At 50.1% G+C, this 24634-nt stretch overlaps 3 protein-coding genes across 12 annotated transcripts; 2 read left to right on the top strand and 1 right to left on the bottom strand.

Moving 5' to 3' along the window:
- The first annotated feature begins 211 nt into the window (after positions 1 to 211).
- On the top strand, positions 212 to 7294 carry LOC118517022 (acyl-CoA:lysophosphatidylglycerol acyltransferase 1-like). Of its 6 annotated transcripts, none has more exons than XM_036062879.1 (8): positions 212 to 495; positions 1793 to 2444; positions 2539 to 2747; positions 2814 to 3028; positions 3102 to 3238; positions 3320 to 3594; positions 3671 to 3852; positions 3919 to 7294. In XM_036062879.1, exons 2-8 carry the CDS (start codon positions 2425 to 2427, stop codon positions 4174 to 4176), a joined length of 1296 nt encoding a protein of 431 aa, XP_035918772.1. In that variant the 5' UTR covers positions 212 to 495; positions 1793 to 2424; the 3' UTR covers positions 4177 to 7294. The 6 variants fall into 6 exon arrangements, with proteins under 6 accessions (XP_035918772.1, XP_035918771.1, XP_035918769.1 ...); XM_036062878.1 differs by having other exon boundaries at positions 212 to 552; XM_036062876.1 differs by having other exon boundaries at positions 212 to 578.
- Positions 7287 to 10710, bottom strand: LOC118517023 (ketohexokinase-like). Of its 5 annotated transcripts, none has more exons than XM_036062882.1 (6): positions 10609 to 10680; positions 10291 to 10529; positions 10031 to 10111; positions 9675 to 9887; positions 9283 to 9609; positions 8569 to 9210 (listed from the first exon to the last, which is right to left on the bottom strand). In XM_036062882.1, the coding sequence occupies exons 3-6, from the start codon at positions 10058 to 10060 to the stop codon at positions 8767 to 8769; spliced, it is 1014 nt and encodes a 337-aa protein (XP_035918775.1). In that variant the 5' UTR covers positions 10061 to 10111; positions 10291 to 10529; positions 10609 to 10680; the 3' UTR covers positions 8569 to 8766. The 5 variants fall into 5 exon arrangements, with proteins under 5 accessions (XP_035918777.1, XP_035918775.1, XP_035918776.1 ...); XM_036062883.1 differs by having other exon boundaries at positions 10291 to 10524; XM_036062886.1 differs by lacking the exon at positions 10031 to 10111 and having other exon boundaries at positions 10291 to 10531; positions 10609 to 10708.
- A 12710-nt stretch (positions 10711 to 23420) lies between these two features.
- LOC118517024 (salivary glue protein Sgs-3-like) lies at positions 23421 to 24626 on the top strand (the record flags this gene model as incomplete). Its single annotated transcript, XM_036062888.1, has 2 exons — positions 23421 to 23428; positions 23543 to 24626. Coding segments are annotated over exons 1-2 (1092 nt in total), but the record flags the coding sequence as incomplete, so codon positions are not given.
- Between the last annotated feature and the right edge of the window lie 8 nt (positions 24627 to 24634).

Raw genomic sequence — 24634 nt, 5'->3', positions numbered from 1 at the left:
TCGTCAACCGTGCACTGCTTCACCACGGTGGGAAATGATCGTTGAACTGTCGCTCAAATGGTAGGCTATTTCTATCGTTTTTTCCCCATCCCCATTTTTTCTATCGCGTATTATGATAGATAGTAAAACAGTTTAAGAAACTCACATTGAAAACAAACCAAGCAATTCCCACTGTGTTAAACAAGAACTTCAACGGCCAGAATTTTGCAGCTGTCAAACGGCGACCAAACAGCAAGCAAAAAAAAGGCGACCAAAAAACAGGCCAGCAGCCGAAGCAAAAACATCAGCCCAGAACTGAGTCCGAACCAGAACGGAAGTATTTTACATTTGGAACCCATTTACAAAACATTCGCATGGCGAGCGGAAAGCTAACCCTTTTGGTGTAATAAACCGCCGAATGTCGTGCGGCCGCGTGTGCAACGGAAACGGAGCTAAATCGAGCTAATCAATGCCCTGCGGAAGGGAGGGAGTTCAATGGTGTGTGCCGATGCCAAGGTCAGAGTCGAATGTTGAAAAAGAAAATCTATTCGTCGTGCAATCGGTGTAAATTCGGTGCGTGCAAACATGAATCGAAAAAGGTAGGTGAGTGTGTGTTACCGTGTCCGGTCAATTGCAACAGCTCGAACCACTCGAGCAGGAGGAACCGATTCCGTATGTTGCAATTGTGCGCTGCACAGGGAGTGGGAACGAAAACAGCGACGAGCACGACGAGGACGAGAGTCAAGAGGTGTCTCATTGAAATGTGCACACACGGTATCGGAAAAATCGATAAACATTTAATGTGTGGGTCTTGCGCGGCCGGAGAAACCATCAGCGGCCAGATGTGCGATTTGCCCATGCCGAGGTGTGAACATTGAAGCGGAGGCTGGAAACGTGTCTCTGCGGGCACGACATCGTGTTGGTTCGAGAATTAGCACATCACGCCGGCCGCAACGGGCGGCGTGGCTTAAAACTGTGATCAGTGTGAGTCATCTGTGTGTGGAATTTATGCAAAACTGGTCCTCCCCGCACACATCGCAGCAAGCCTAAATGTTGTGTTGTTATCGATTGATTTGTGTTGGTTCGCTCGTCGGTTGGTCATGTTTTGGCGTCTGTTGTGATTCATTGCTGGTGCGGATCCGCACTATCAGTGCCGTATTGCTCACCGTGCACAATCTTAGATCAACACCTTCTGGGTGACCCTGGGGCGGTGTTTCGGGTGGAGTAGCGTAGTACTTGCTGCTATCAGCTGCGACGCCAAGGAGCGGAAGATTCCTCACCAATCGCGTCGACGGTACTGCGCGTGTCGTCGCCGTATGTTGTGATTGATATGCGAAACGCATACACACACACACACACTCGCTGAATCTGGCGACAGGATGATGATGGTCTGTACCGCGTGTGCGTGTGTGTGTGCGCGCGCGCGTTATCAATTGATGACTTTTGGACTTTTGGCGGTCCGAGTCTTCCGATCGCATCGTTTCCTGCTTGGGATTATCGCGCAATGCGTACACGGGAAGCGAGGCAGCAGAAGTAGCGCATTATCGGATAAGGGGCTCTTTTTTTTATAAATCGAAGCTAGCTCTGTGTATTGTTGCTGCACACCAGTTGCTATCGTTGCCATAGCGAAGAAAGGAGGCTCGTCCAGCATTTCATGATGGTAGAGTGCCTTTGTTGCTCTGGATAAACATTGGCACTATTTTTATATATTTATCAATCAAAAATTTGATAAGAGCCGGTTAATAGTATTTTTTTTTTTTTGAAAACTTTCTTTCACGTCTTTTTTCCTTCTCGCAATCTTCCCCGCACCCAGGAAAGCGCAATAAATCAATGTATTCAGTAGAGGAGGCTTTTTTCTGCAGCGCTTCAACATCCGTCGTTCAATGGAACCGTCGTACCCGTGCTAAGGTGGATCAGCTGAAACGCCCGTACAGCAACCGTAGTGGCAAGCGGCGAAGGAAACACGAAAGGGAACGAAATACCAGCACCGGCGTTTGACCGTGCGGCTAGTTGGAGAAATATCATTTTTTGCTAGCTCTGCTTTTTCCTGTACACAAACCTGCAAATTCGATGCCGACGAACAGCAGCAGCAGCAGCAGCAGCATCATCAACTCGTACTCGTCGTGGATGACGCAGCTGCACACTAGTAGCATGGGGCAACTATAATAAATTAGTCAAGCAAAAGTCTTGCCAACACGCGCGCATCATCTCCCGGTGCTCTCGGTGCTCCAGCGAGAAGCAAGTTAATCGTGGTCGAAACGAGAAGAGAACTACACACTGTACACTAGATTGTAGATCTAGTAGAATTAAAAGCGCCATTGATAAGGGAAACGCTAGAAAAATCCAGACCCCTGCTTTGGACGTACATTCCGCGACACCGCTCGGTAATCGCTGTGCATACGCATACACAACATACAGCACAATCCCCGGGCCGCAAAGTTCAAGATGCCGTGCTATAGCTTAAGGTAAGAGCCGACGTTGGTTCACGTGCGTTGTGTGTGTGTGTGTGTGTTTTTCTCCACGACCTAGATCACCACGTGTGCTCTCTTTGCGTTGCAGAAATATCATAAAATATCCTCGGGCCGTGCTGCGGACGATCCTGGTGGTGGCGAACAACATCTACTGCGTGCCGACGTATCTGGTGTGGATGTTTTTACTGCTCCCACTGAGAAAGGTGCACGAAACCTATTACTACCGCATCGAGGGCATACTGTTCCACTGGCTGCTTGCGAACGTGTCCATGTGGTCGTGGACGGCCGGGTACGAAGGTAGGTGGTGTAACGTTTCGGGATGCTTTGAGCATCAAATTAATCGGGCGTGTTTGCACTTCCCAGTGGTGGAGATGGGTGACGACATTACGACGGCCTTCGACAAGCGCACGTTGGTGCTGGCGAACCATCAAAGTACCTCGGACGTGCCGCTGCTGATGGCGGCCTTCAACGCGAAGAAGGGCATCCTGCCGAACATCATGTGGATCATGGACCGGCTGTTTAAGTATACCAACTTCGGTGCTGTGAGTCTTGTGCATCAGGACTTTTTCATTGCATCGGTAAGCCGGTAATGTTTTGTTTGTTAGTGGCATGCAAACTAACTCTCTCTTTCTCTCTGGTGTGGTTCTGCAGGGTAAGAAAAATCGCGAAAAATCGCTCCAGCAGCTCAAATCGCACATACAACAATGCTACGTACCGCGGAAGCGCAAGTGGATGGTACTGTTTCCCGAGGGAGGTTTCTTGCGCAAAAGAAAGGAAGTTAGCCAAAGGTGGGTCTAGGGTCTAGGAAGACTTTCCAAACCAAAAAAGGGCTCCACCCGTTTCGCTAATCCTCCATCGCCCTGTTACAGATTTGCAGAGAAAAACAATCTACCAGTATTAAACAATGTTACGCTGCCTCGCGTCGGTGCGATGAAGGCAATCATGGATATGCTCGGAGCGCCCAGCGACATGAACGTTTGCTCCTCCACTGCCTCATCCGCCACCTGCTCCACCACGAACCCAACAACACAGTGCGGTGGCGGCTGCGGCAGTGCGGTGGCACAGGATGCGGTGAAACAATCGGACAGCAACAGCAGCACTATCATCACCAGCAAAGCAATAACCAAGGAAGACGACGACTGTGGTAAGGGTGCTCCTCTGCTGGTAGGAGGCACCTGCTGGTCGAGCTTTCGGCACTAATTGGGAGTTTTGCCTTTCAGATACCTGTAAGGATGCTTCGTACGCAATGCTGAACGGCCAGTCGGGTGGGTGCTTGGAGTACGTGCTAGACATTACGATCGCGTACCCGCAGGGTACACCGCTCGATTTGCCCAACATCGTGCACGGACTGCGGGATCCCTGCCAGACGTTTTTATTCTACAAACTTTACCACAGTTCGGAGGTAGCCCCCAGTCTCAATGTTCGTCCTCCAAATTTGTCTCATCCGTCGCATTCGGCTTCGTTTTAGGTGCCGCGCGAAAGCGAATCCCTCACCCAGTGGCTGTACAATCGATTTTACGAGAAGGAGAAGCTGCTGGAAGAGTTTTACCGCACCGGAAGCTGGCCGGCCAGCTGCTGTACCATTCCGCCGACGGTCGTGCACCAGGACTTGCTTCGGTTTTTGCTGATACATCTGTTCTTCATTACCTCGACGTACGTGCACCTGCAGCTGATTGTAATGCTGATCCAGTACACGAACGTCATGTACGTGTACATGCTGAGCTAAGTGGTCTGCTCTCCTCACACAATCTCTTGTTTGCACCCGCGCTGCAAACTGAAGTAGGGTAGTAACGAGCACCGCGTTTACTTAACATGGAACAGCTGCAGCTTCAAAACAAACAGTGATTGAGACACACATTTGCTATAAATTATAAGTGAAAAGAACACTGAGATGTTACCCCCTGTCAGCACGTATCCCACATGCTAGTGTTGGTTGGTGTGTTCGGGAGAAGCTAAAGCAACGTCAGCATGATGGGCGTGAAGGTAGCAGACGATGAAACAATCAAGCGACCCTTGTTTACCATCCATCCTCCTTCTCCAAACCCGGGGCTCATCTCCGAGCGCCACATGAGCTTGCTGCTGCGGCCTTTTCCTCGGAAAGGTAGCGTCTAAATCGCACAAAACATATATACAAAACACAAACCCTTTATACTGAGAGAGAGAAGATAGGAGTTGGCACAAAAAGAGAGAGAGAAAAAAAATGCAAAAGGCTAACAAGTGTGAAGTTTGCAGGTAGGCAGTAGTAGGTGTATGTATTCGATACAACCAACACAAACATTCAAATCAGCACACACGGCCGAAACCCATGCTGCAGGCCGCCGCTCTATCCTCTGTACAAATTGTGAATGCACGCGGTTTTGTCAAGTGTGTGGGTGTGTGCGTGTAGCATATATTAAGTCAAGAGAACGGTAATCCAGTGTATCTTTACCGGATGGTCCCCCGTACTAGTAAGTAAGCATCAAACGGTGTGCGTGTGTGTGGGCGCGCGCGCGCGCCAAAAGTCAATCTGTTAGGAAGGGCAGGAAAATACGGTTTTTAGTTTTCCCTCGCACTGTTCCAACCGTTCCCGTTTAGCGTCGACTGAGGCGGGTTTTGAGAAGTTAAAAAAGAGGAACTTTTAGTTTTACTACTTACTACCACCCCGCTGACACGGTCACCGACGGAAGAGCGTGTCCGTGCGTGCGTGCGTGTTTTACTGTACTGTACGAGCTTTCAGCAAGCAGCAACCAAGTCACGTAAAAATCGAGAAAGGTAGCAAAACTGTTTAAAACAGGTGTTATACACAATGCTTTAAGTTAGGGTAGATTTAAACAGTTTACTTTGCCAGTTCTTTAACCCTACTTTCTTCCTTACTGCGGGCATCATCCAAGCCGCCGTTGCGTGTGCGTGCACGGCATCAGTTGACTGTAAATACTACTATGCCGCATGATGGCAGGTTGAACTTTCCGTTTCCTAGCAACTAAAAGCTCCCTCCTGCCTGTATCACTCTCTCTCTCTCTATCTCTTTATCTTTCTCCCCCTCCCCCCCTCCCCCCTAACCCAACGTGTACACTAGCAACTATTTAATCTAATTGTCCTTAACGAAACAGAAACAGAACAACAGAACAAAAATCGCTGTAACAACAAGGGGCACAGGCGAAATAGGAGCGTTGAGTGTGAGTGGTTTTTCATTTCTCTCCCGCGTGTTTCCGGGCGTGTGATGCACGTGTGCTGCGTGTTTGTGTGTGTGTGTGCGCGCAAAAGTGTGAACGTATGTGGATGTGTGTGAGTTTGAACGCGGCTACAAGGAAGGCTACGGGGTGTCGCTTTTAGTAGTATCCACCATTTTTTTCAAATAATCTAGTTGACAACCAGACGGCCATGTTTGGTAGTGTTTTAGAAACGTCAGTCCAGTACAATCTTAACCCTGAACCACTTCCAATCAAAACATGCTAGTCAATATTTTTGTTTGGATGAATTTGAACGATGATCTTACCATCGTGCAGAGAGTTATACTCGCCAGGCTCTGGTGGGCTGGTCACGTCATGAGAATGACACCGGACGACCCATCCCGTAAAGTCCTTTGAAGGCCGTCCACAGAGGCCCAAATTGATGATGGAGTGATGGCGTTGATGCGTCCGCCAGAACGGCCGGGATAACGGATTGCCAGACGACGGCGCTAAACCGTGAACGGTATCGAGGATTGTTGCAGCTGACCAAGACCACAAAGCGGTTGTAGCGCCTGATAAGTAAGTGAGTAAGAATTTCACGCGGTGTATGGCGTTGGGATCAGGAAACGATGAAAATCCTCAAAAATATCTTTGCGAAAGCCGTGGGGACCGCCGTCCAGTTTCCGAGGCGACAGCGGCGCCGATCTTACCACGGCAGGACCCCACCGAGGTTCAAATCCCATCCAGACCGCCTGCTCCCCGTACGCTGAATACTTTGCTACAGGTCAAAATCAAGTCACAGAAAGCCAGAGATGGCAGGCTTTTGAGACCTCTCGAGGTTGTAGTGCCAAGGAAGAAGAAGAAGAAGAACGTCGTTACATTCCCCCAAAATCACTGTTGTGTGTGTGGTGTGTTTGGGTAAACGGAATTTAGTGGAGCAGATTTTACCGCACCAGCCTTTTCCCGGGGGCGGTCCGGTGGCCGAGACGACAGCGGCGGCGGTCTTCACACGGGGCAGGGCCAGGGTTCAAATCCCATCCAGATCGCCTCCCCGTACGTAGGGCTGACTACTTTGCTACGGGTAAAATCAAGTCACAGAAAGCCAGAAATGGATGACAGGCCGAGACTTCTCGAGGTTGTAGTGTCAAGGAAGAAGAAGAAGCCTTTTCTTTTCCCCTTTGAGAATATCTAAACTAAACTCCTACATCAACCGGCCATATTGGTAACACTAAAAAACCATCGATGAAAGCCAGCTGGAGGTGACCATCACGTGCCCGAGACCATCTTGAAAAGCCGTCGGCGGATACCACTAAAAGCGACACCCTGCAGTACGCAATGTGCCCGCTGAGAAATTAGCCTACGTGCGTTGTTTAGTGTGTAAATGTAGCACAAGTTCCGTTTTCGATGCGGGCGCCACGAGCCACCAAAGTACTTCACACCAGCCCCGCATCCCTATTGTTTGCTCATTTTCTACAACCACACTACTACTAGGCACCGAATATACGCGGGAAGAACAGGCCGTCGTCTATCTGAGTGTGTGTGTGTGTGTGTGTGTGTGCGTGTAGAGCAAGCGAGAAATCCCTTCGCCTGTTACGTGTGGAAACGATCGATCGACATCCCATCGCGCTCTGTGGTGTGGAGGTTGCTTCGATTACATTTTTTTTCGAATAGAAGAAATACGACTGTATGAAGCAATTCTGTCGGCCTGTGTGCATTTCATCCGATTAGTAGTTGTGTAAGTTCACTGTCGGTTGTTTTTAAGGTCCATCAAATCCGTAACTGGCCAGCTTGCGACCGGCCAAACGTGACGCAAACTCCAACACTGCCGGTAATGGTTCGTTTTGCGCTAGCTTGAAGATACACCCGGCTACGAATGTGTCACCGGCGCCGAGACTGTCGCGAATCACCTCCGGTGGGTACGTTCGTTGGCTGTACCACTGACCGCAACCATCCATCGCCAGCGTATCGCTCGAACCCCACGGACAGATGATGGTGTACGGACCGGGATGGCTGTCCTTCAGTGCCTGTACCGCATCCCGTGCACTTGCGTGGCCAAGAAAGCGAGCGAAATCCTTTCCAACAAACACCACATCGACACCATCCACGAGCAGATCGAGATTGGAGCGTCGTGGCTTTTCCATCTCGATGGAAACGGTCACCTTGGAGCGATGGTGGTTGTCCGGAAGGTTATTCCAGCTACGGATGGAGTTTATCATCGCAACAATTGCCGGCGTGTTGCGTCTTCCCTGCAGAATTTGTCTCAACGTTAGCATGCTACACTTCAAATTTTCTCAGCTCACCGGTTGCTTTACCTCGAAATGAATCCATGCGTATTCTGGTAGGTTGATTTTCCTGAAGTCTTCCAGCGTCAGTTCCGGCAAGTCCGGATTACTATGCACGATGGTTCGTGTGCCGGTGGCGAGACTTAACCAAACGGTAGACAACGGTACGCTCGCTTCGTGATGAAGCGCACACTTGCCGAACTCGATGTTACGGTCCCGTAGGTCGTCCAGTGCAAATTGAAACGTTTTCGAATCGCTGAACGTTGCGAGCAGCTCACAGCGTGCTCCGAGATTGGCCAGCACGGTGCAGTTGTTCGATGCGTTACCACCACGCTGCCAGCGGCTAGCATGGCACCGCTGGTCGGAATCTTCCTCGGGGTACGTCTCGCATACTTGGATGATGTCAATGTTGCACAGGCCGACGCAAAGAATTTTCTTCGCCGACGTCGGAGTGTCCTGAGGTGTTTCTGTCATTGGGGACTAAGGATGATAGAATGGCGGCACACATTAGTATAAAGTGGTGTACTTTGAGGAAGGGTGACGGACCAAAAACTCTCTCGTGTAGAGGAACATTAGTGAAGTGATTATGTGAGTTTGAACTGGCCAGGTTCCGGCGGCTTCAACGGTTGCAGACTTCGGATGTAGGTAAGTAAGACAAGTAAGGAGAGACTGCTCAAACGCGGTGGATTATTTTTTCACGTTCAATTATCTTATATTTTGGTGCATTGCATTATTCAACAACGTTTGCCTAGTACCTTATCAGGAGTACACGTAGGAGTATCTTTCGAAAAAACAACTCGAGTATAAAAACGTAATAGAAAACAACACTCTAACCTAAGGCTCTACTCCTCGAACGCATCGCACGATTGTCGGCGCCTCCCCTTTTCACAGATCTAACCCTGTATCGATCAGCTCGCGCAGTAGAAGCGATGCGCGTCGCGGTAGCAATCGTAGCAGGTGGCTTAGGAAGAGCAAATACTTGGGGATGCTGATTTCTAGCTCGTTGCGCCGCACGCCCGCTATGATGCGGCGTGCTGCTTCGTCGGATTTGATGCGTCCGAAGGCGGAGGAGATGCGTAGCCGGATGTCGTTCAGGCAGTGGTCAGTGATGATGAACGGGTAGATGTGCACGAGGGTGGTGTGGATGGTGTGTTGGCACTTTTCGATGCGTAGCTCCTCGAGCGTCGACTCGTACAACCCTTGCACGGCAAACTGTGATACGGCGAGCGGCATTTGATGCTTCAACCCGCTTACACCGGCCACGGAGGTGAGGAAGACGATGTGTCCGTGAGCTACTTTCTTCATTTTGGGAAGTATCGCTTCCAGGAGCTGGATGGATGAGAGCAAGCCAAAAGGGTTAGAAAAATCCCAACACGGCAAAGGCATAACAGTCATACGTACCAAGAAATGGGACACTACACCGACATTCAAGGTAACTTCGATCGGTGGCGGTTCGGTAACGAGACTCCGGGCGCTCGGGACATTGCAGCTGTGAAACAGCATGCTGATGGTGCCCAGGCTGCTCTCGATCGCTGCCACGGTTCGATTGATCTCCGCCTGCTTCGTAACGTCGCACTCGTACGCACAGGCAACACCGCCGGCAGATTGTATTTTCTTCACCAACAGATCGTTGTCCGTTGTTTTCACGTCGATACAGGCTACCTTTACGCCCAGCTCTGCCAGCTGTATGGCTAGATCGTATCCCACTCCCCGACCGCTACCGACGACCTGTGGGAATGTGAAGCGGAATTGTTTTACACGGATCCTTGCACGGTTTGGTGACTAGTACTTACAGCCGCTACCTCGCCGGTAAGCGACTTCGCTTTAGCCGGCCTCACTACATGGAACAACGATTGCAGCAACGTGAAGAAGAACTGCACCAAGATGATCAGCACATCCCAGCAAAAAATTAGCGTGGCGTATAACCGTAAGATCATTGAAACGGGCTTTCGGTGACAGTCGAGCCAAGCGGGCAAACGGCGCGGACTTTCTCTGCTGTCGGACGACTAAAACGGAACGTAAACGGTTTTATTACTCGGGGAGACTTCATTTTGCCTTTTAGCTGCTTTAGTGAGTTTGCGTGCGGATTACCAATTTCATATCGAAGCATTTGATGATCAAAGTGATCGAGCGAAGATCGTTTACTTACATGGAACCGTGCGGTGTATGGGTTAGGCATTGTTACGAGCGCAAAGCTTGCACAACTTGCACTCGAACTAAACGCACACGTCTTGCGTGATCACAACATTTCCACGCAGCACAACACAGAAGTTAAATTTAATTAGTTGCCTAACGAGACACCGTGACAGAACTGGGGAGGCGGGCGGGGTGGTGAATGTTCTGGTCCGATACTCTTTAATCCCTTTCGCGACACCCACAAAACTTAAGACAGCCATGCGTCGTACTTACCTCGTTGCTGGATGGTCGGGGGGAGACTTCCAAATGCGGTAATTACACGCGCGTGTTCGGGTCTAGCGGCTTATTCGGTTTATCTCAATCCAAAGTCCGACCGTCGAGTGGGGTACGCCGCTGGTTCGCACGTACGACGACAGCTGAGAACATGCGTGAAGCCCTCTTTATCGATAACAACAGACCAACGGACTCCGGTGTGCTTGCTTTAGATTAGGCGCAATTCAACAGCCCCTGCACTCTGTCGAGACATAAGAGAAACTTTTAAAAACAAGCTTCAATTACATCGTGAATGGTGAAAGAGGAACTATAATTTACCTTTTCTGCCTAAAATTGTGTAAAAACGAGCGACAATAGTGCGTGTACACGGAGCTTTTCTCGTCTTCCCTGGTTGAACTGATAATGAGAAATGTCACAACAAACCGGGCTAGCCGCTCGAATGTTTTTAGCCGCCTTGCTGCAGCCGCTTTGTTCGTCTATACGCGCGAGTTCAGTACTGTAATGTGTAGTTTGTGTTTTTAAATTGTTCGAAGCGGCCGTTACTACTTGTGTCGTTTGTTTTTTTTTTGTTTCGGAAATGTCTTCCAATGTCTGGAAATTGTATTCATCTATTTTCTTGGGAAATGCAAAAACAAAGAATATTTCAGCTCTACGATCCGATCGCACGAAAGTGTTGGAAATTGTTTTGTTTTTTTTGTTATCCTGCCTAACCTTACTCTCATGGCCCAAAGCTTCCGGCGATTTCGTGAGGAAAGTCCTTACCAAAATTGACAAATACTAATGTATACAAAGTATCTTCAGCTTATACTGCCCATGCCTTCAACGCAGGCAATCAATTAAAATAAGCACTTGAAAGTGACTGAGAGAAGGCTGTTAGATAGACGAACCGCTGAAGAAAGGTGGTGTGCAGAAACCTATCAACCCTTTAACAACGATTGATACTAAGATTTTTGGCGGGATTGTCCCCTTTTACAGATGAAAAACAAACAAGCATTTAAAAGAATGTACGGTCGAGATACATCAAAATAAGCCTTTAATTTTACTGGGAAACTCTTCTAGCAGTACGATTGATTTGATCGTTTAAATAGTTTTAATCTTAATTCCTCTATTAAAAGTCCCAGATCTAAATCCCATTCCTGCTCAAACTGACCCTGTGTGCGATGCTCTTGAAATAATCGGTTTGATCGTTATCTGAGGAAAATTTAATTCCACACTGGTCAGCTTTATGAGGACAAACCCACCATCCAATGGGTGAGTTTTCCATTCACACTCATCATTTCAAAGGGTTAAGCTTCGGAAATTCCCCTTCTCGTGTATTTTGCTACTCGATCAAACCCAACATCGCTAATTACGTTTCCTACTTCAAATATTTCAAATCAATTCATCCAAATAACAAAAAAAAAGAAGGTTCTCCCCAAAATGATGCTCTCCTTTCACCCAAGACACATTTAGGTCACGGCTGGCGCTTCCACGGGTCATTATTACCCGGCAACAATGAAATCATTCCCCACCGCAACGTGGGAGAAGGGTCAGCCCAATTTCCAGCCGCACGCTGCGCTGCTTATGATAATCGGATTATTACCGACAAAACAAATTATTGCATACCTATCAGGGGATCAGCGTCGGGATTTTCGGTGGAAAATAGTAAAAACAAAACCACCATTAATCACTTGCTAATGTCAATAAATTAACTCCACCTAATCAGAATCCTAAAGCTAATATAGTACGCAAGGCGTTTTGTACGCTGTGCAGTGGGACGTTGTGGTCCTCTCCTTCCCGGTGGAGAGCTTATCGGGCCGCTAATATGTTCTACGACAACGGCGCCAACAGCATGCATAACACGAGATGGTAATTGATTCGCCGCAAGTGCTGTACCGTACTTTCCGGCAGCTTAACGCGCGATAATTATACCGTTTGTTTGGTCGCGCTTTACATGCCTGACTGGGCCCGTGTGCAGCTGGTTCCGTTTCAACAACCAACGCCGGGTGTTGTTCTTCACGTGGAGTGCGGCATTTATTCATAATCGGACACTCGGACCGGGCGACGCCTTTCGGGCACTGGCGAGCCACAGTTCCCAGCCATTGTAGCGGGTTTTCCGGTGCCATCCAGCCGAAGAATACTTGGGAATCCGGACCTAACTGTCGTGTGATGGGCCGTGCGCCCATCATGATCTTCGCCTGGCCGGAAATTTCTCGTTCGTGCGGACTAATTTTTCTCGATGGCGCATCTGGGCTGGCTGGCTGGCTGGCTGGGGGGGCGGCAGTAGCGATTGTGCAGATTGACAGCCATAAGCCGGCGGAAATAATGCTGCTTCTCATCTCGGGCTCGATGAATGTGCGCTCCAGCCTCATCAACGGCGGTTTTTGGCCAGAGAAAGGAGGTGAGCTCGAGACATAGATTGGCCCAGCGGCCGGGCTGTGGCAACAAATTGTTATTACACTAACATACACCGCGGCCCACCACCTCCAGCCCCGGTTTTTGTTGTTGTTGCTGTTGTTCGGGGCCTAAAACTCTGGCCCGTTTCATTACCAGTGAGCATCTTTCACGACCATCAGGTCATAGATCTCCGATTGGCCCCGTACCGTAACCATTTGAAAGTGTACAAATCGATAAGCAGCCGCGCACGCACGGCGCAATTCACCAACCGGCGGGAAGCGATCCCCAGGTGCGGCTAGATGCGTAGTGATGCTGTGCTGATGCGCGCGTCCCATCCGATCGGAGAGAAATCATGCAAAATGTTACCACTAACAACATAATAACGCTCGCCGGAACAATTATCCGTACGGACTTTCGAACGTGACGATCGCGCTAGGTGGCAAGTGATCGAGGGAGAGTGAGAGAGAGAGAGAGAGGTCAGCGATCACCAGACCATTGGCCAAGGATTGGTCACTGCTGGTCAAACACCTCTTCGGTGACCTCCGGTGAGCGCAAGGTGCTAGAAAGGAAATCAACGTTTTTAATGCACTTTACACTTGCGCGCGCAAAACGGGCGGCTGCCGGCGCTTCCATTTCCGTCACGACCGGCCACCGTCAGCAAGTTCGCAGCAGTGCGAACAAACATTCATTTCACGGTTGGTTGAGGCTGTGCGTGCACAAGGGGGAAGCTGGCATTCTGACGAGAACGAATTGCGATTTAAAGAACGCTTAAACGATGCGGTTAGACCAGGTCGGGAAGGGATCCAGCAAGGGAAGCAAGTAAGTAAACAGGGCTGAGGGGGATAGCTAGAACTAATTACCCTATACTCAACATTTTCCCGTACTGATGAGAGCTTTTCCAGGGAAAAGAAGAAGAAGGCCAAGCATGGGAAGAAATAGCACAATGTGTAGGGATTTGATTTGTGGGCTCATGACTGCATACCATCCATATCATTCTGCATGCGAATGTGGCTGCATAGCAATGTGTGCATGTGTTGCATGATGTTCAGCGAAAGAAGTGTCTGATCTCCCTTGAGGGCGTACGAGGATGAGGGAGCTTCCGAGGACAATTGGAAGGATTGGAAGGATAGACAAATAATCAAGACCAAGTTGCTTCGACCATTTGAAAAAAGATCCCAGACTAGAAATTCTTAACGAAGGCGGTGTTTAGAAACTCTTAGGGCTATATTGAGGCACTTAATAGAATTAGTGGAGTCTCAAAAGATTTAGAGGATCATAGGGACGCAAGTGATGATGAACATAGTATCCACATGGGACCTGGTTTAGTAGATAAAGCCTTGGGGTATACTTTGCCCTTCAGAATCCGAGGTTCCTTAGACGGAAACTTCCCTGGCAGCTATCCAACCTGCTCTCGGTTAAACATCTTACCTCAAGCCTCACCGAGCGCTCCTGAGGACCAAAGAGCGGTTCTGAGAGTATCCTTATGTTCTCTTCAGGAACTTGATGCGTTAGAATGATTTGATGTCAAAATTCTACTTCGAGCCGTTGAACGTCAGACCATGATGTTCAGTTTACACCCAATGGAAACCCCGGTAAAGATATCAGAATGACAATATCCAACTTCATCAGAACTTTCTAAGGTACCAAGGTATGGAACGATCCTCACTTCTATGCAGTACCTCCTGAGATGTTGGGTTAACCTGGAAAGCTTGGTTACATAGTGAGGGAACGGTTTTCTGGCCTAACCATTAGCAGGTGGCCGAAGCCTGGTATCCATTTGATGTTGGTGATGGTCGGAAAGACTAAGGCTGAAATGTCGTTTATATCCTATATCTTTTTAGCTCAAGAATAGAGCTGATAGTACAAATAAACTAGCGATAGTAGATGACTAACTTGGTCATTGCTGTTCCAATTTTGTTAATAACGCAGAACAGACATCATACTCGACCGCTAGTGGGTGCGAAATTACTTGAATACGCTTCATCTTGATTAATATTCAATACAGACAAAGCTTCTCAGTAACAGAACTAATAACCTTATTATGTATGAATCGGCACCTGAAAAGTAGACCAGCTAAACCAAGAACTAACATGACTGAAGATAAGTCTAACTACGGCGATCAGACTTCAGGAGATACTTCAGGTATTTTGATCGAGCATTCAATAGCTATTTATCAGTTTTTAGGTAAATTTTCATTGAATTTTTTTCTCAGAAACTTTGCTTGAGACCCCTTACGATCCATAAATAGACTGCTTAAAGTAAACATAAATTTATGATGCAGCCTTATGATATCATTCCCCCGCCCAATACATAACTTAATGATCGCTCGGTATCGCATCGGAACCTCCCCTTCGGCATGTCTTAAGCAGCCAACTCATAACAAAAAACCCCATCGATAGATCATTATCAATTCACTGCAGCACCGGTTAGGATCACTGTGGTTCGATCGGAGATATTTTCATTCCGTAAGATAGATTCCATTCCGCTATACTTTCTCCCGGGCTTGAGAACGGTAACACAGCACGTACGTACATAAACGACGCGCAAAGGCTGCACACCAAGCGGGAGAGACATAACCACCGTCAGGCTTCCAGGCCAGCCCCCGAAAGCCGTGTTGGAGCACGCGAGAAGCAGACGGCACGAACGCAATTGTGTAAGTTGCTTCTTTTTATCTGCCACGGAACCGTCCGTTCCGGTTCCAGTCTGCGGTCGATATTCAACCCGAACGGACGTTTGCCGAAGAGAACGACCGGGCCACCAGTAAGCCGTTCTTGGAACCTGGATAGGTTCCTGTTTTGCTCACCCGCTCCCCCCAGCCTCAACTCGTTGATCGTTATTATACACACATCCCCGGGCCGAGAAAAGAAAGCGTGCTGGAAGCTGGCCGTGTACAGGCGGGAGTGATTTTCTGAGTCTGTTTTGGGACGGTGAGTGAGTGTGTTTGCCGTGGTAGGGCGTAGCCCGCTTCTGCCCTAGATTGCCTGCGTTCTGGCAATGCAGGAGCCCAGAAGTAGTAGCCGGACGGCCGTGATACTGGCAGAGTAGAACATTAAGTGAACACAAGTGACTCAAACCGGAGGACTTCCAGAATTCCCCTACAACGATAGTGGACGTGCGTGTTAGTGGCGCGAGTGACTCAAAGAGGTGTCTCAAAGTGTGGAGCATAAGAAGTCAAGAAGTGTTCAACAACCGCCCCGTAGGAAGTGGATTGAAGGTGTGAATAGTCTCTCGATTAGAAAAAAAAAAACCCTTAAGAAGTCGATCCAGAGAGTTCAGCAAAACAGTAGTTCCTGAAGTGTTAAAACAAGGTGCACGAGTTCTCTGGACGGTTCGTGTGACTTCCAATCCCTCTACCAGACACCAAAGCATAACGGTAAGAATCTTAACCGTCTAGAACCGTTTGGTCACTGCTCTGCGACACAGCTCCAGCAACTTCACAGCAGTACATTCAAATCTGATGGATTTGCTTTGGGGCGGGAGAAAAATGTGTCAAGAAGAAAGTTTTTTTTGTTGTGGTTGTTGTCGTTTCCCGCTTTCTTCTTCCCTACTGTGCCTAGTCGAGATGGGACAGAAAAAAAGGCGATCTTGGAGATCTGAGAGCTTTCTTTCGGAGAATGCTTCTTGGACGGATGGCGGACGGAGAAGATCGCACGATTCTTCTTCTACGTCGAGCGAGCGTCAAAGTAGGCTAAGCGAGCCGCTGACGTGCGGCGGATGACTTGGTGAGCCCGGCTTGCTGCGATCCGATGGTGGTGTGAATGAACTTTGGCTTTAGCTACGGGCTTCAACCGCAACCACGGAATGAGGCCGGCCGACGCCTGGCGACGAATCGAGAATCGTTGGTGTTTGGTTGATTTGTTTTCGTATACGGCGGTACGAAGGAATCCAACCAGCTCCAACTTTGGAACAGTGGCAAGATCCCGCTTTTGGATAATCGTTATTAAATGACTCGAAGGGGGGGGGGGGGGGGGGGGGGCTGGTACAGAGATGGGCATCTAACTGTACACCGTCGAACCCTGGCCGGATGATCCATTGCAAAAGCCATGCAATAATTACGGGACCAGCAACTCCCGGAAAGTGTTGCGTTGCGATTCTTCCCTGATCGCCGTTGCTTTGTTGTCGTCCGGTAGTTTTTTTCTTCTTCTTCTGTTGGTCTCCCTCCCCATTCGTATGGTAATAACTTAATCGATCGTAAACGCGTAGCCAGGTGAAAGTAGTGACCTCAGACGGGACATCCCCCACATCCAGCCGGTGAAGGCGTGCAAGAATTTCAATGCTCGGCGCGCGTAAGCGACGAACCCCAGTGAGTCGGCATCGGACGTGCGGACTTCATTAGCTGTGGTGCCTTTTATTAAACGATCGTTTTGCATTTTATTTCGAAAGAGAGGGCTTTTAAATCATTTCGAAATCGGAATTTCTCTCCAATAGCATTGAATTGGGCACGGAACGGATGTGAATCCTTTTATCGTTTAGCTTCCAATATCGACCAAAATATCCATCAAAATTGACCTAGAAACACCCGGAGGAACGATTGTTCTGCCCGTAGATGTGCGGGTGCAACATCACCCGGTATCGACGTTGAAGGAGGAGAAAGTGTAACACCCCACCCCACAACACCACTCTCCTCTCTATTCTTCCTCATCACAGGGTTACATCGTACATCTTTCCCGGTTCTCACGCGCCCATGCTTCTTCGGATGATTGTTGTGATCGGACGATAAGCAGACACCACCAGTCGTATCGCACTAATTAACCTGAATTTCATGTGAGACACTGTTTTGTTCGTGTCAAGACTGGCCGGGAGGGGGGGGGGGGGGGGGTAAAAAACGCTCCAGCACCTCCCGAAAAGCTTAAGAACCCATTGTTTACGTAGCCTACACCCGGGGAACGGCGTCGCAAAATCAGGCTGCTCACAACGGTGGAAATCATGTCAAACGGCGTAAGCATCTGCCGCTGCGCTCCACCACGCTACCACACACTCTCTCATTAGACCGAGAGCGTGTGCTGGCCCCCTTTTTGCTTGCTGGCACAACCGCGATCGTGACAGTGCAACCAGGCGCAATGAATTGTAATGTTCGGGACAGGGTGTGTGTGTGTGTTTATTGTCACTGGGAGGTACAAGGAGCGGGTACATTTATTGCTCAGCTCCTCTAAATGGTACCATTTTATAGTCACCAACTTCAAACACACGGTCCCGCCAAGGGAGAGATTCCAGCGAGCTTGTCCAAAGACCCAGGTGGTAGGCCAGCCATAAAACTAGCTCAAGCTTAACCGGTGGTGCCTTTTCGATGGCTGGTTTAGGTAAATATTGTTATTCGGGTTTACTGCTGCTGGTGAGCTGGAGCCCGCTACTGTTATTATTATTTTTGCACTTGCAAAGCGATATTCTCACTGCTCGCACCCCCTTTAAATGCTATTTTCCGAAGCTATTTTCCTCATGGCAGCTTGAGTTGGCTCGGTTCGGCTCACACACACTGCTGACCGTTGGGTTTTGTTATCTCTCCAGGATGGAGATCTTACCGACCGAGTGGAATTGCTTTGCTAATGGACATGCAGCATACATACGTGTGTGTGTGTGTGTGAGAGGGTATCTGAAGAGTCATAGCCCTCTCGTGCGGAGGGAGTCCGGACCGCGGAGGGAGAAAGAAAACTATATAGGCACGAGATGAAGCATAATATCGTAACGGGATTTCGCCTCGGGTTCCGTGCCGCGAGTTCATGAACTTGAAAACGAAACCAATGATTTGAGACCCGGTGGGCGCTGCACACTCACCCGATGTGCATTTTACGCCTGGTTCGGCTGAGATTCATCCATCTGTCTTTGGGGGGGGGAAAACGGGGAACGATCGAGAAGAAACTCGTGGGAACGATCTGGTCGCTAGCTTCAGCCAGCAGTTGGACCATGACCAAAAACTGAAGATCAAGTTCAAGGTACGGGCGATCGCTGGTGATCCGAGAGCGAGAGAGAGAGAGCGAGAGAAGGAGACGATAACATAACGCATCCAAGCAAGCAGCACGCACTCTCGAAGATGCACGCGTTATGCAACGTGATTGTGGAATTGGAACTGGACGGCAGCAAACACTCGCACCGTGTCCCACCGTGTCCCCGAGCGCAGCAAAACAGACCGGATCTCACCGAGCGCAGACGTAAAAGTAGTACAAGAAACATATCCTCAATGGCTACGATTACCGATATCGGGGATAGGTTTGCCACACACACACCGTCGTACCAGATTTAGGTCAGATCGGTGCGGGATTCACCTTCCTTCCTAATATCGTAACGGTGCATATGGGAACGCCCCGGCAAGTGAGCGCTGTTTATCTCTTTAGGGATGCCCGTTCAGCACCCGCGGGACCTATTGTTGTGCAAAACAAACAAAAGAACTTGGGGGGGGGGGGGGGAGAGAACCGGGAGACGCTTTTCGGGGCGCAATCGTGGTGCGAGGCCAGCTGGTTAGCACATTCTGGCCCGAAACGAGGTTACCCTACAACACTACGAGCACTTGACTGGCAGTAGCAGTATGACCGCCTGGTTGAAGTGCTACTGGGCGATGTGGAGGGAGTGGACGGTTGAATGTCCTTTATGGTATGCGTGTGCCCGCGGCCTCGGGTAGGGAAGTAGGTGACATAATTCGATTGGCCTGGTCCGTTATGCGGACCGGGGGGGGGGGGGGGGCCGAGTGAACGGTTCTTATGACGTGTTGAAATTCGTCATTGTGCCAAGTTGGGCTGATGGGTTTATTTCTCCATTTTTGTGAAATAGGTTCGATGATTCAGCACTCCACACGATCGTTTTGCGTATAACGGAATGCAGGGGGGTGCCTAAATAGAGAACGCCTGTTTGTATGCAATGTGCAGAGATAAATGATCTCTTAATTAATTAATTTTAATTTCTTTAATAATTTAATTTCTACAATATCAACCGAAATTTCTCTCAACATTCGATTCTCCCCAACAGAAAATGAAGCTCATCGCTACATACGCACTGGCGCTGCTGCTGCTAGCCAGCACAGTCTTTGCCCGACCCAACCTGGTGGAACCGATCTACCTACGACGGCGCAGCAATCCTCTGGAGATCGTGGAGGAGAGCGTAGAATCGAGCAGCCTGCCACAGGACGCTTCGGCCCAGAGCAGCACCGAGCAGCTTCAGTCAACCACCGTCGGAAGTTCGGAACCGGCCACCGACAGTTCCAGCATCAGCTCCGGCGGCAGCACATCCACGCACCAACCAAGGTACCAAACTACTAACGATGGTCTCTCTAGCGATAGTTTAATCAAGGAATTTCTACTAAAAAACCTGGCCAACCTGCAAGGCCAATCACCGTTGCCGGTGGCAGCCCCACCGGTTCCGGTCGATACGGCCGGATCCGAGGAGCAGAACACGCTGCGGTCCGTGTCGCTCGGGGTGTCGGGAGGGTTGGGCTATCCGCCACTCGAAAACTGGGATCCGCCAGAGAAAACGTACGTGTACCCGGTGAAGACACAGTACCCGGCGGAGGTTGAGATCGGTCAGAAGCGCAAACCGGTCATACACAAAATCATTACCAAGTGGTCGGACAAGACGTCGGACGTGTTTAATGTCGAATACGGCACATCGGCCTCCAATCTCCTAAGACCCTCGAGCCAGATCTACACGAACTTTGGTGTGACCTCACCGGTGGTCACTGATCCTCCAGTCAAGAACCAGTTCTATGGAGCGTTTGCCGGGTCGCCCGAAGTCTTGTCGACCGACTTCCACACACCGTCCGGAGAGGTGTACCAGCAGGGTCCGGGTCCGATCGTGAGCGATCAGCTGATCCCGTTGAGTTCCTCCGATACGAAGCACAAGCACAAGAAGAACAAAAAGAAGAACAAGATCAAGATCACTATCAAGCCAACTCCGACGCCGGCTGCACCGGTGAAGGTGACGGCCCTGTCGCAGGCTGATCCGGACCGTCCGGATGCTGTGTACTCGGGTGAGCAGCAGGCCGTAGCCGGTGGGTGGAATCCGTACGAGGAGGATCCGTACGACGAGGTGGACGATGCGAATCCGTACGATGAGGCGGGCAATTTGAAGGGTGAAGGCGTGACGGAATGTAACGAGATCAGTATTTCGCTGAGTGGCAAGCAAGGCTGCAACGATATACAGATCGCGATCAACGAGGACAATCCTAGCCCGACGAAGCAGGGCGAGCTGACGAAGCTTGGTCCTGGGACGGCCGGTGTGTTGCCCGGTGCGGCTGTTGCAGCGGCAGCGGTCGGGACTGCTGGAGCACTATCGGCGGCACCGCAGTCGGCGGCCGTTCCCGCGGCAGCTGTAGCGAGTGACGTTGCGCTGGCTGCTCCACTGGCAGCAGCTGCTCCGTTGGCGGCGAATCCTATCGTACCGATAGTTCCCGCCGCTGTACCGGCACCAGTGTCCAACTTTCTCAATACACCGATCAGTAGTTTGGTGAGCAATATTATTCGCCCGCCGGTACGTATCGGGAGCGTTGGACAACCGGCTGCTACGATTGGAAACGGTATTGGATCGAACCAGAACAAACTGAAGCCAAAGCCTGGCAAACCGTCGCACGATCATCACGGTTCATCCTCGCTGCTGCCGGACGTGTCGCACGCACTACTTGGCATGATGGCGGCCGTGTCCGCCATGACGCCGATGAACATGTTTGTGCTGGGCATGACCAGTCTGCCGGTGTTGGCGATGATCGTCGGCACAGTAGCGGCCGGTATGTACATGTACAAGTTCTACTACCCAACCCCGGTGCGGCACTACACCACGACGGTGTTGGTACAGAAGAAGCCGCCCGTATCTTACCACTGGATACGTCGGCCAGTTCGCCCGGGAAGACGACCAATCCACACGTCCTCCTGGACGGACTATGATCCTCACAGCTGGGGACCAGCAGCTGGTTGGGATAACGATCGACGCAGCATGCGACAACACTCGGATCCTTACCGTTGGCACAAAAAACCCACCACTAGCAGCAGTAGCAGTAGTAGTAGTAGTAGTAGTGCCGCCATGTCCAGTTCCCGGGCGTGATAATGCACACATGACCCTCTCGAAGCGTCACCTCGAAGCGTGCCAAGCGTGGACCGTGTGTTAAGGGTCTCGGATGTATCTGTGGGCCCGGGGTTTTTTAGTAGAACATTCCTTGTGCGCGGCGCCTTGTACACGCACGCACACCCGCAACACAAATAGTCAATAACCTTCCAAAAAATCAAACAAACAAACCAACAAATCATTCCCGTATCGCATGACTGTAGCATGACCTGTTTTAGCTTGTTTTAGTGCCGAACGTAATATAGTAATAGTACGTATCTTATAGTCGTAGTACAACGAAACATAAGCGAACTAATTCCACTGCATGCATGTCGCCGCTGTCGTTCGGACACATTCGGACGCTCGATTTCTAAACCACTCATCACTCTCGGTCGGTCTCATCGGTGAATTACTACTATCCATCCTCATCATCCACTACTGCCCCAAAAGCTGTTTAAGTAATGCCTTATTCTTCATACCTCTTTTTGCTGCATGTTGCATGAGATTTGCTTTTGCTTGTGTGCGCATGTCCTCTTCTCTCCAACACTACAAACACATTGCTTCCGAGAGAGAGCGAGTGAGAGAGAGAGAGAGCGGGATCGATCGATTTGTATTGTAGACATAATTAGTGTAATTTCGATTCAAGCTACCACGCACACAAGCTGGTGAAAGGTGAAGCAATTGATAGCCGCATGAGCGATGCGTGAGTGCGTGAATGGTAAAAGATTTATTAGCCACCGGCCGGACCTAATGGACAACGAGCGAGCGGACGACGGAAGATTCACCGTCGTACCTAGAGTGCAATAATAGTACGTAAATCCGGCGTTTGTGTACACAGCTGCCGGCGCGCCGATGATGTTAAATTGTAATTTAGTCGGCTAATTGCTCTCGGGGTCCGATCGCGCGATCCGTGAAAGCTCGTTTGACAATCGAGTACGACGAGACAAGGCGTGTGTGTGTTTGTATGTGGGATGTCTCGGATGAAGATCTTGTTTAGCGAGATGATCCACCAACCAGATCACTTTCACCCGTGCGTGGCGCATTTGATTTCGAGAAGCTTCAGATATGAGTGTGTGTGTGTGTGTTTGAGCGAGATCGACCCTCCGGGTAGCTAGTAGTGGTCTAGTAAAGGTTAATAGATGTATGTATCGCTTCCCCTACGGAAGCAGTTGATTCTAGTGTGCTAGCTGTGTAGAGCAATAGTAATGGTGTTTTAAACGTATGGTAAGCATGTAGCGCGTAGCTTTAGGTGATCGATACGTGATAGTAAGAGGCGATAGATTTCAGCGTTAGTTAGTGAGTGCTTTGTGTAGGTAGCAAAAGGGGAGGATCGCGATCGCATGGACGAAGCAAGAACCTGTGTAAATCATTAGTCTGTAGTTTGTACCACATTTGGTAGTTCTGCTTGTACCTTCCTACTCGTCCGCGCAGTGGCGTCTTTAGCTGTAAGAACATGTTCCGTGTTGCATGTGGCGAACCGTTCGTCTGTACTGTATGTTGCATGATCGTACTGTAGAGTAGAGTAGCCCAACCAACCAACCATCGACCAACCGTGACTAACAAAACCAATAAAATGATTACGCTCTTACCGCAGCATGCTAAACTGCTATTGAACCTGTGAGTGAGTTTCTTGCTGTACAAATTGCGTCCGCATCATTTTGACTGTCCCTCTCCGCATGTCATCCCCCCCCCACCCCTGCATGTTTCCCAGTAGCCTCTCTTTGCTAGCTTGCATGAATCTGTATGTGGTAGTAGCCTCTGTATTCCGATTCCGATTCCACCTCAGCAGCGTCACCCCGTCGCGCAGTGAAGTTTCGGTGCTGTTCTAGAAATATATCTATTCTTCTCATTGCAGCTACGCGTTCAAGCGTCCCGAGCTGCTGAAAACGAAGATGGGCACGTCCGGGTTCGTGGTGTCCACCAGCACGAAGGTGCTGACCGGTGGTGCTAGCGCCGCGTCCGGCGCATCGCAACGGACCCGCCCGGCGGGCACGGTCGTGTTGGGTTCGGGCGAAGCGAAAGCCAACGAACAGCTAACATCCCTCTTTGATCGCTATTCAGGGCACGCCGGTGTGGCGGAACCGATGACGGACGAGGAGTACCAGAACGAGCTGCACCGTGCGACGGAACGGACGGTCCCGCTGCGGACGACCACCCCGAAGGAGGGTCTGTCCACCTGGGTACTGCTGTCCGGTAGCGATTCTAGCGAGATGAAGAGTGAGTCTACGAGTACGACCTCGAGAAAGGTGATCATCACGACGACGACGACGACGACGACTAGTACGACACCGAAACCAACCACCAGCGCTACGAAACGATTCCAACCGTCTACCAGACGCGTCATGCAGACGACCACACCTCGTCCGGGTAGAACAACCACAAGCCCCACCAGCATGGAGGAGAAGAAGGAAAAACAGAACAAACCGCTACCGAAGCAGAAGATCGCCTCGACCACTCTTAAGCCGGTGATCGTAAAGAAGGTTAAGAAACCGCTACCGACAACAACTACGACGGCGACGACGACGACAACCACCACGACGACTACGCCCAAGCCAACAACTACCTCATCCCCAACGGTAACCACCGAGATGGTCATCACGGAGCAGAGTGCCTCCACGGTGGCGAACGATCTATCCGCACCCGTCACCGACGACAGCTCGCAGGAATCGTCCACCTTCCTGATACTGGAACCGAAGGACGCTCAGTTCGATCTGCCCGAGGATCGTTCCCCGTCCAAAACGGCACCCAGCAACGGTGGCAAGGTCGTGAAGAAACCAACACGCAAACCGAACGCCAAAGCCCCCGGTGGCACGAAGAAGAAGCCGGCCAACAAGAAAACGCGCAAACCGGAAGTGAAGGATGTGGTGGCGAATGACAAGAAACCGGGCAACAAGAACAAGCCCGTCTCGACGCAGATCATCAACTATTTGTCGCGCGAGGTGATGCC

The sequence above is a fragment of the Anopheles stephensi genome, unplaced genomic scaffold (assembly GCF_013141755.1).
Source record: "Anopheles stephensi strain Indian unplaced genomic scaffold, UCI_ANSTEP_V1.0 ucontig44, whole genome shotgun sequence".
In the NCBI taxonomy this organism is placed as follows: Eukaryota; Metazoa; Arthropoda; class Insecta; order Diptera; family Culicidae; genus Anopheles; species Anopheles stephensi.
The sequence above is the reverse complement of the archived record's forward strand: the minus strand, read 5'-3'. Positions and strand labels throughout refer to the sequence as shown.

Excerpts from the sequence above, each read along its gene's own strand:
- LOC118517023 (XM_036062882.1), bottom strand. The coding sequence starts at position 10,060 with ATGCCTAACCCATACACCGCACGGTTCCAT. Across the intron at positions 9,888-10,030 it reads CATACACCGCACGGTTCCAT|TCGTCCGACAGCAGAGAAAG; the intron begins GTAAGTAAACGA and ends GTTCCGTTTTAG. Across the intron at positions 9,610-9,674 it reads TTACCGGCGAGGTAGCGGCT|GTCGTCGGTAGCGGTCGGGG; the intron begins GTAAGTACTAGT and ends ACATTCCCACAG.
- LOC118517022 (XM_036062879.1), top strand. The coding sequence starts at position 2,425 with ATGCCGTGCTATAGCTTAAG. Across the intron at positions 2,748-2,813 it reads GTGGACGGCCGGGTACGAAG|TGGTGGAGATGGGTGACGAC; the intron begins GTAGGTGGTGTA and ends TGCACTTCCCAG. Across the intron at positions 3,595-3,670 it reads CAAGGAAGACGACGACTGTG|ATACCTGTAAGGATGCTTCG; the intron begins GTAAGGGTGCTC and ends TTTGCCTTTCAG.